At 38.7% G+C, this 11,259-nt stretch overlaps 1 protein-coding gene across 1 annotated transcript; it reads right to left on the bottom strand.

Annotated features, from left to right (window-relative positions):
• Nucleotides 1–30: 30 nt before the first annotated feature.
• On the bottom strand, nt 31–9,628 carry atp6v1e1b (ATPase H+ transporting V1 subunit E1b). Its single transcript, XM_040035626.1, has 10 exons — nt 9,499–9,628; nt 9,324–9,385; nt 7,071–7,136; nt 5,546–5,655; nt 5,223–5,289; nt 5,029–5,118; nt 3,283–3,351; nt 2,985–3,079; nt 2,784–2,871; nt 31–849 (listed from the first exon to the last, which is right to left on the bottom strand). Exons 2-10 carry the CDS (start codon nt 9,354–9,356, stop codon nt 787–789), a joined length of 681 nt encoding a protein of 226 aa, XP_039891560.1. The 5' UTR covers nt 9,357–9,385; nt 9,499–9,628; the 3' UTR covers nt 31–786.
• Nucleotides 9,629–11,259: the final 1,631 nt, after the last annotated feature.

Here is an 11,259-nt window from a genome sequence, read left to right as displayed (position 1 = left end):
TCAAAAAGAAGAGAGAGGAAATACTAATGGTTCAGATTTTATACTTTATACACATTCCCACAATAAAACATTTTGAATTTGAGACAATCAAAAAACAACAAAAAGAAAAAAGATGAGAAATCAAAACAAACAACCACCACACACATACATATAATTTAATCTGGAAACCTCATATACATACAGGGCACCCTCTGGAATGATATCAGCCACTCCTTTAATTCATGACAGGAGGAGAAGGTACAGTTGATGTAACAGGAATAAATTAACTCTAAGATCATATCCAACCTTCAGTTTTGTTTCTATGGATTCCATTTTTGTGTGTGTGTGCGCGAGCCTATATATGTATATATGTGTGATTGGCTGGAGCAGACACCTATTATCAACACAATGCTCCATGCAACCAATAATGTGGTGCAGAGGGTAATGAAACTGGGAAAACCGTGACACAGATGCTATGTTTGTCATGAAACTAATCCAGTTAGAGGACAACTTGTTTAACATCCAGCCAGTCACCCGATCCCGTCTTCCCTGACTGATCAGTGTAAACTGAGGCCCATGAATGGGAGCAGCAGAGCAAACCAGTGCTTACAGCTGTACACATCTGTAATGTTGAGTTGCAGCATCTATCATGTCCCTTAATGCACAGAAAAAAAATACAGCAATACATCACACAACAACATCTTTTTTGCGTCAGAAATTTCACAGACATAAAGGAATGACGTCTTTTATATGACAAAATAAAAAATTAAAAGGAGTGTTTCTCTCTCTCTCGTACAGCAGAGGTTCTCAGTCCATAAACTTGCGGTTTGGGTTGGCACCGAAGAGAGCCACTCGGATTTCAGGCATCATCTGCAAACAGAGTGACAGGATAAGCCAACAACCATCATCTCAGAGTAACTTTCTTTATAAAACCGAAAGCCCGAGAGGAGACATTTACATTTTTATTGAATGACCAAACATCTAAAATGAGAAGACGTTCAATTTACTCTTCGCATATTTGAGAAAGTAAAGCTAGAACTAACTACAGTACTGTGCAAAAATCTTGAGCCCCTCCTCATTTCTTTATATTGACCCAGAAAAATGGAAGAAAATAAAAAATAAAAAAAATAGGTGGAAATACAGTAAATAAGGTAAAAACAGAGTTTGTACAATGAACTTGAAAGTCAGTATTTAGTGTGACAACCTTTTTTCTTCTTCACAGCCTGAACTCTCTTTAAAGAAGTCTTCAGGAACAGTTCTCCAGGCCTCTTGAAGGACACTTAAAGCTCTTTTCTGGATGTTGGCTGTTAAGATGATCCCACACTGCTTTAATAACGTTGAGGTCTGGAATCTGTGGAGTCTGATCCATGACTGAAAATGTTCCACTGTGTGCTTCTCTATCCAGGTTTGTTTTTGCTGTGTGTTTAGGATCATTGTCATGTAGAAAAATGAAGCTGTTGCCGGTCAGATGCTTTCAGATGGTGGATCAAAATCTGATTCTACTTTTCTGCATTCATAATTGCATCAATTTTAAATAGATTTAAATTGTGCTTTACAGACGGCTGTAGACACTCTGTTGTACTTCTCTCCCGACCTCCTCCGGACATATACGATACAATTTAAACCAAAAATTTAAAATGTGGATTCACCTCCATAAGACCTGTTGCCACTGGATTTTCAGTCCAGCTCTTGAGTAATTTGGCATAACTCAACCTTTTCTCAGTTTCTCTTTCTTAATATTAAGCACCTTGAGACAACTGTTATTTGGGACTATATAGTTTATCTGTTATATGCAGACAACACTGGTTCTTCCCTTGGGTTAGGTGTCCTTCTTATGTGTGATTCACAGGTTCTTGTTAAGTGGCTTAACAAAAAACAAAAAAATTGTCAGGTGCAGGACTGAAAATGAGTGAAAAAGCTTCCAATGTCCAAAGCAAAGCTTTGACAGAACTTCAGAAAGCCTGGAGAACTGTGGCTCCTTGAAAGCAAAATATAAAGAAAAATGGGTGGCTCAAGACTTTTGCACAATCCTCAAATTTTCTGTCACCTAACAAGCTGATTTAGCAAATTACTAAAATCGAAGTTAGAATATTCTTGAACACCCGCTAATAACTCCCTTAATATCCCATCTGTCATACCTCTGTTCTCTGCCACCTCTGTAAATGTGCAATACTAATGAAAAAGAAACACTACAAAACTAGTTTTCCTGTTTTATTTACAGTTAATAGCATAAAGTCACTAAATAAAAACAGAGTAAAAAGAAGTATGTTACTGGATGAAGTGCAAGACCATTTTCTGTGACTACAGTGTAGTTTTACTGAATTTTTAGAGAAAAAAAAAAAAAAAATATTGCTCACCTCTTTTAAACACATTGATATTAACTTTAAAATGAAAAACTAGCCTACAGCGAGACTGTAACCATCTTCATACTCTTTATATTGGTAAATATAGTGACATGTCTCAAAGTAGGTAATGTTTATTTATTAAAAGCCTCAAATTGCGTCGAACATAAGCATTGTGTATCTTTTTAAAGTTTAAAACATAAACAGAAAAAAATATTGCACTGAAAAATGAAGTTTGGTATTAAAGCAATGTCATTTTTTTCAAATGCATGTTAAGAATACTGTTTTACTTTTTCCTCTGTTGCGTACATTTTAAGAATTTAACACCATGCCACCAGTGTGACGATGATTTAAAATATAAGTTTGTTATATATAAACAGAATGATGTGCAGTTAGAGTAAACTAGTGCATTTACAATGTGTGAAACAAGAAAGATAAAATGATAAGATATGCATTTCCTACCTGCTGAGCCATGAGGTCCAGTCTGCTCTCCAGAGTGTTGGACACCTTGATCTTCCCGTCTCCATTATAGATCTCAATGCCTCCAGACCTGCATGCAGAAAAAGTTTGACATTTTGATCTCAAATTAAGAGGTGGCTAAGTTTTCAAGAGAACTTCCCCTTAGTGATCACTGGTTTGTCTTTCAAATGTGATTCTGCTTACACGTCAGGGGAGAGGAAGTTATCCTGGTCAATGCGGACCTCAATGTTGTTCTTCACGGCTGCTTTATATATGGGAATGTTCTTCTGGATGGATGCCTGAAGGGTACAAGGAAGTTTGGGATGAGATTTCATCTGATACAAACAACTGGATCAGCACAAAATTTCCCTTCAGTAACTGAACACGTATCATTAAACATGATAACTTTGAAACTGGGTTTTCCCCACACTGCCCACAGCAGGGCAGGTGATACTGCACTGCAGGGTAAAAAGGGTAAAGATACACCTTCTGTTTTACTCACCTGCACCAGCGGTATGTCCTGTTTACGACAGCGAATGGTGACTTTGGGCTCCAGCAGCTGGTAAAACCCCTGATGAGAGACGGTTATTATGTTATTTTAGTTTTTAAATATCTGCATAGAATTACAAATATTTGTCAAACATTTTTATATCATGAAAACCTTTCTGTATCATACAATAAAGTTTAGGATCAGCACAATGTAAACCCTCCAGAATTATCAGACAGTTGAATCTATATCAGTCTAAAACTGTTTTAGCAAAGAGTATTATTACATTCACAAAATTTGACTTATTAAAAAACTGTTTGATTGCACTTATCTAGACCAGAGACTGAATATTCAAGATGGCTGTAACCACCAGGGGGACCATGTTGTACTAACTAAGACTTAAATTCATCAATTGGGTCCAGAACGTCACTAGAATCAGGCTGACTAAGCTCATAATTCAAGTAAATAGGTTAATTTTCCCCATAAACGTTTATACAATCAGACTTCTTTTTTCCAACCAGAAGAGTCGCCCCCTGGTGGTCTTCAGAAAGAAAGTATATTTAAGGCGCTTCCACACTGGTTTATTAATACCTAGAGGCTACCTGAATGCTTTATAAATAGTCCTGTGTCTTGTGGTACCTCACAATTGAAAGATGGGATTTAACAAGAGCAGGGGCATAATTTCCAGGGGGGTTATGACCCCCCGCCCCCCAAATAATCAGACTCAACCAATATAACCTCCCCTATAAAATTATGAATTATCTTGCATAAATAGGCTGTTGATTTTTTTTGTTTACTCATTTCAGGTATTACGAGCAAAATAGTTGCATGTTTCATCATCTGGGAATTTACCCAGATTTATTTATTTATTTAGACAGAGATCTTGACCCCCCCCAAATGTTCAGCACAAAGTTATGCCGATGACCAAGAGGGGGAGGTCCAGTAAGTTTGGGCTGTTTTTACAGAACAAATTAAACTGGAGACAGTGTTCTTAGGGGATTATCCAGAGGAACACAACCTAATTGCATCCACATCCATTGTATTAGTGAAATACCACCGCATATTTACTAAACAGAATATAATTAGCTTATCTAATTGGCCAGACAAGATTGATATGATCATAAAGTCTGGCTGGTCTTCTCTACAAGATCACCTCTTCAGGTATCATCTCAGCTTTCTGCACTGCTGGAATCAGAAGGAGGAGATGCTAAATCATTGTCTTTTATTTATCTATTTATTTTATGATAAATTAGCTGAAGTGACTCATTATATAAATTTGAAGTCACAAGGACAATAATTAAAAGGATCCACATGCATTGCAGTGGCAGGCAATCTGTCCAAAAATAACTGGTGCAACTACGAGATATACAGTAACTAAGTAGCTGTGTTAGGCCCGTTTTTATTTAATAACTGCTGATATTATTGAATTTAAGCAAACGAAAACAACAACAACAAAAAAAAAAAAAAAAAGCTGAAAACTCTGTGAAATCAACTTAATATGTCATTAAAAGTTTTATTTTTCACGCCAGAGGTAAAACACATTTTGACTTTATGCTGAGAGTGTGTGTATCCTTGTGTTTACAGTGCAGTGACGTTATTATGGCAGGGTCACAGCCCCCCTCTCACATTCTGGGGACACAAATGAGGATCCTGCTGCTCTAAAATAGCTGAAATCTTTTAGTACAGATGGAACTTGTTTTACAGAGTAAATTTCATTGGTCAGTGGGATGTTAGCGGGCAGGCCTCGGAGTATAAACCAACCTGTAAGATCAGTCCGTCCATAAGAGTTGAATACCTGGCCGGGTCTTTTGCAATGTTAGCGAGCCGCTGGCGAGCTTCATTCAGCATTTCCTGAGGGTACAAAAACACACCTGATCTCTTCTGTTTGCACTCTCAGCTGTGATATTTAACCAGCCCATCTTTCATATGTATATAAAGTGATGACAGAGACTTACCGAGATCATATCATCACGGGCCTTCAGCACCTTCAGTCGAGCCTGGTTCATCAGGTTAGACATCTGACTGTTAAGCAGACAAATAACACACACATTGGTCCTGCTTATATCCCAAAGTGAGACTGTGTTTGCTCTTTTCTTAACCCTGCGCACTGTTCGAGGCAGGTCACAGAGGAGGTACTGTTGGGTGAAGTGGCTAAATAAAATTACAGAAACTCTGTCACATTACAGCAGTTTCTTTGTTCTTAAAAAGGCCAGATTGAAAGGAGGAAGGAAAGAAGGGATGGGCACGATGTGTCCTGTGATGTCTCGCCACGACTCACATTTTCTTCTGTTGCTCAATCTGCTTCTCTTTCTTCTCATAGTACTCCATTATCTTCAGCCTCTGGGTCTGGACCAGGCGGCCCTTCTCAATGTTGAACTCTTCTTCTGCCTGCAGGAAGAGACACAGGTAGCTCAGAGGAATTCATGGCAAACAGAAATCTTTTTCACATAAAGAATGACATTTAAAAAGAATATTTTTCTCTAATAATGTAAGAGAAACATGAAAATATTTTGGGAACCTCACTAAACAACGAAGGTTACTATATGTACACACACACACACACACACACAACTCTTCTCATAATCAGCTTTCCTTGCTGTAAAAAAGTGCCTGAGGCTGCTGGAACTTGTGGACCATCATATGTGACACAATGAGAGCAATCCATATCATCTTGTAATGCAAGCATGCAGCATCAGCACCACCTAATGGTGATTGACTGGTGTTGGAGTCTACAAGGGCTGCACTGATCACCCCTGAGGTGACCTCCAGCTTGCCCTGAAGTGGTTTACAGCAGGAACCTCCTAGCCTGGGGCCATAGCTCTCATCCGGAAAAAGTTGGAGAACCCACTCTGGGACGGTGGAGGAGTTGGAAGAATGTCACAGTAAGTACATGAGGGTGACTTGTATGGTCACGAGCTCTGGTAGCGACTGAAAATAGAAGTTCGTAGTTACAAACTGTGGAATGAGCTTCCTCCAATGGGTCTCTCAGTTCTCCCACAAGTAATGGGGGCTGGAAGAAAGTGTGGCTGAGGAGAGCATCTGGAAAGCAGCAGAATATGGATGGATATTCTTCTACCTTGGACTTCTCCCATCATCCGCCCCCTTCTCCACCACCCTCTGTCACATCAACCCTCTACATGTCCTCCTTCACTACACCCATGAACCTCCCATGAGGTATTCCTCTTTTTCTCCTCTCAGGTCCATAATCAGCATCCTTTGTCCAATATACCCAGTATCCCTCCTGTCCTGTACACATTCAAACCATCTCAGCCTTGCCTCTCTAACTTTGTCTCCAAAACACTCAACCTGAGCTGTCCTTCTGATGTACTCCGTTCTAATCTTGTGCCTTGTTGTCACTCAGGCATGTTCATCTCTGCCACCGTCTCCAAATCACACATCACAGCAGCTCTCGCTACCACATTTCACTCTCTCTGCTATCTTTATGTCACAAATCACACTCGCCTCCAGCCGCTCTACGTGCACTGTCCGCTGATGGACGTTGCATTTTTAAAAATAATTGATTGCATATATTAGCTGGTTTGTTGCTTTTTTGTTCTCCTCTTAAGACAAAACAATTAAATAAATCTATGTAATGACACACAGTCTGATGGGAGCCAGGAGGCCTGATGCTTCTAAACATTGTCTTCATGTAATTAATGAACTTAAAGTTACAGGTGACCTTTAATGTCTGTCCACATGGTCCAATTCCCTGTCTTTCCTCAGCTTTGACTCACTAATAAAAACATAAAATTTATCCAGCCTGATATCTGTGCACAGCACTGTGTGGTGATGTGTTTTCATACCTTTGCATCAATTTCCTCCGCCTTCTCGTTTGCCTCCTGCTCGATGAAGGCCATCATGTGCTTAATCTATGGATGGGAACAAAATATAACTAAAAACAAGCCTGTGTTGTATAAAAAAAACCCATAAAATTTAGATCCCATAGAAACAGCTTCTTTGATTTTTATTTTCACTTCGCTCCAAATCCGATTTTTGGAAAATCTAATACACGTTAATCTTTAAACAACATTAGATCTGATCTTTGTTGATCTGAAGATATTTTCAGAGCCTTCAAAGACCCTCATGACAAATATACTTAGCTTATTTCACATTAAAAAAGATTTGCACCTAATGCAACTTGTGACTTTCCTTTCTAATGCAATACACTGGAAATGAAACTCATCATTAAACTTTTGGTAAAACGATAGCAAAGCATTAGTCTGGTAAACATCAAGATATCCCATAAAAATTAGTACATTTTACTGTGTGAGGTGTGTCATCTCTGGTTTGAGATAGGAAAAAGACACCTAAAAAAAAAAAAAAAAAAAGTCTAACAAATACTTCAGGATATCAGTGAGTTTTGTTATTTTTCAGTGTACATGAAGCAAAATGTCAGCGATTTCTTATATCTTTCCTCCTTTGAATCCTATTAGGGATACCTCTTGTTTCCCTTTCCTGACCTGAGCGGTTTCTGTCTTATTTCAGGCCTGCTTACAAACAAAATGACTGGGTGTACATCAGCAGTTAGTGATGCAGCTACTCTTAGATAAACCCAGAAACTATTCTAATGGTTTTCCAATCACATCCTTACAGATATGTACTGAGGTATCAAAAATTCATCATTAAGGGTAGAGAGGGCATCTTAAAATCTTTACTAGGGTGGTAAAGATGAGATTAAGCCAGGGCGGTTTCCATCGCTTCAGTGAGAAATGTTTGTGAATTTTGTTGCACATCGTCATTTTACCAACTGTGCAAAGAAACCGGTGATGAGCGAGGGATGGATCTCACTGAGGAAATTAAAACTATAATTTTAAACCACGGGCTCACTGTTCAGCAACTCTATTAATTCAGATAATGAACTTCATGTATTATTCGATGTAACCTGAAACTAGGAATTGAGCCCACGAAGTCATCAGGAAAGTGTCCACTGAGGTCACATGGGAGCTGTTTTCCCACAGATTTCTATACAACCATGAATCTTTTTTGGGGTTTTTGGCAGCCAGGAGAGTCGCCCTCTGATGGCCCACTACTAGAAATTCCACAATGGCTTCACACAAATTCTGTGTTTCATACAATCTCGTGCTTAAACTTTTATACTTATGGTTTTACACATTTCTAAGATATAGCGAGGGACACTCATGAGCATTTCATATTGGACGGTGTCAGTATTTACAGTGTTGACCCTCCTCTGATTGACAATGAGCCAGTCTTGACTTATCAGAGCTCAAAAGTTCCGCTCGTCCTCCTGCCTTTTAGGAATCAATCCTCGATGGGATTAAGAACTGGGGAGTTTCCCTGCCATAAGATCCAAAATGGTACTATGATGACCGCTGAGCCACATAATTATCACTTTTGCTTCATGACTTGGTACCCCATGATACACGGGAAAACGTTGGCCTTTGAGAATGTGTTATCATATTTTCTGACACCAAATAAAAGTATCACATAGAAAAACTTATTAACCCATAACCCTTTATTGCCACTTTAATTGCTGTTTCAAAACTATTTAAACAACAGCAAAAGTAGCTAATATTAAGATTTGTTGAAAATTAAATATATTATTAAAGTGTGTCAAACAGCCAACTGATATAGAAATCCCTGGTCATGGCAGTGTACAGTGGGAACTTTTTATTAGACTTATTTTCCATATTTGAGGAGATTTCCAGTGAGAACACGGTGGCTCACTCACTCCAAGTTCCTCCTTCTTGGCATGTGTTCATCATGTGATCATGCAGAGATGCATGACCCTCAGTATCACATCCTTAAGTCTCAGCTGCAGAAATAGCGGCTTATTTGGGTCCAAGTGTCAATCTTGTGTAAAAAAGCACCCCTTTAAAGAACAAATATTGTCCTCTAGGTGCCGTTTGTGTTTAATTCAGTGCTAACCCTACTGCAGCTCTCTCAATGTCATTCTCCTTTGACACACCGACTTCCTGTAAATCCTACAGCGGCTGAAAGCATTTTTCAGGTTTGTAACAGGCTAACGAGTCGCTTCTTTAACGAGCGAAAACAAGCGTTAAAATGGTGTCTTTATATAGGTGAAAACGGTTCATTACCTGCTTCTGTACGTCGGCATCGCTCAGCGCCATGGCTGCAGTTGTCAAAGATCCGCCTGGGCCTGCCGGAGAAAGTAAGAATTAAAAAAATCACGAATAATGGAAACATAGACCGCGATTACTCAGAAAATGAAATTAACCCCAACATTTAAGCTTTAAAGCGGCATTTATGTACCCGAGAACAACAGAGAAGACGGTTTGAATTAATCGCCGCAGTCGTGACTGGTAAAGATGTCTACGGAGGATCAGCTGATTTTCAGAGTCACGTGATGTTTACTTCCGGCGGAAGAGGTCGTCAAGTGCGAGGAAGGAGCGAGACGAGTGAATAAAGAAAAAAGTGGCTGTTTACTCAGTTTTCAACGTGTCACGGACACAGTGAAGTATAAACGTAACTATAACTTATCAGTTTTTAAGTTAGAAAGTATAAATATATTTATTTCTGTACATTATCTCTTAACAAAAATCTTTATTGCTACAGTTTAAAAAAAGGTTTAAGGTTGAGTTGATGTAACAATTAAAATGTTATATTTGTTATATTTTATTCATATAATAATGTTTATGTATTTCATAATAATATTGTTTGTAGTTGTTTTACTACATTTACTGTGTTAATAGTAGTTTCCCTTAGGATTTTCTCAGGATAAAGTTCTTATCTGTATTCTGGTTGTTTTTGTTTTTTATTTTATTAGCCTGCTACTACAGCTGTTTTAAATTATATGAAAAGGTTATTTAGAGTTGTTTATTTCTACAATATTACTGAATATTACTATAACTGTATTTGTCTATGCTGAAATGAGAAAAGTAAATATACCTTTATATTCCCTGAGGCATGTAAGAAAACACAAATCATATAATTATATATTCTTTATATGAGCTTTATTCGTATCTATATCACAATATGGCATCTTCAATATTCCAAAATAGGAGTTATGTTTTCGAATATACACTACCAGTCAAACGTTTGGACAAACCTTCTCATTTCTTTATTTTTACTACTTTCTACACTGTAGACACATACCAAAGACAACAAATATATAAAACAAGATATATGGAACAATGTAGCAAAGAAAAAAATTTGATAAGTAACTCTAAATATGTTTTATATTTGAGAATCCTCTAAGTAGCCACCATTTGCTTTGTTGCCAGTGCTGCAAACCCTTGGCCTTTTCTCAATGAATTGAATGAATTCATGATGTAGTCACAGTTTTTACTTCACAGGTGTGCCTTGTCAGGGTTGATTTGTGGAATTTCTTGACCTTTTTAAAGGGGTTCGGACAGAAGTCAGGTTGGTACACAGCTGGCAGCATTATTTGAAATTTGATTCTTGCTATAATATGAACTCTAAGCTTAAAAAAAAAAAAAAAAAAAAAAAAAGGAAGAGAATGACAGTCCATTGTTACTTTAAGAACTGAAGGTCAGTCAGTTTGGAAAATTGCTAAAACTCTGAATCTGTCCCCAAGTGCAGTCCCAAAGACCATCAAGTGTTACAACGAAACTGCCTAATTGCCTAATATGACAACAATTTTCTTCATGCATCTAAAATCCCACCCAGTGCCACGATGCAACTGACCCACAACCCAGGATGAATGTTCCTTATGTGTTCATGAGCAGGACAAAAATTCCTCTTCCAAAGCGGGGACCACGCCAGCCTTGTCCCAGGCAGACAAGGAGAAGCCTCCTATCCCCGTCTCGTCCCTCCACTTAGCCCGTCACATACCAGCCCAGCTCACACACTGCACTGGAGTCTGTCGCTCGATGCCACCGCGGCTCCCCTCGTGGATTCGCCCTTTAAGTAAACATTTACTGGCCAGAACCATCGTCCCGGAAGCTGACCTGGCTAATGGCCATGGCGACCCTCTCCCAACACGACTGCACCTGGTGAACAGCAGTGGAGACACTATTCACAAATGCAAGCAGAGGTGTACCTCTGCCCTGC

Source organism: Simochromis diagramma, unplaced genomic scaffold (assembly GCF_900408965.1).
Source record: "Simochromis diagramma unplaced genomic scaffold, fSimDia1.1 OVJJ01000816.1, whole genome shotgun sequence".
NCBI lineage: Eukaryota > Metazoa > Chordata > Actinopteri > Cichliformes > Cichlidae > Simochromis > Simochromis diagramma.
This window is presented reverse-complemented; position numbering and strand designations above follow the sequence as displayed.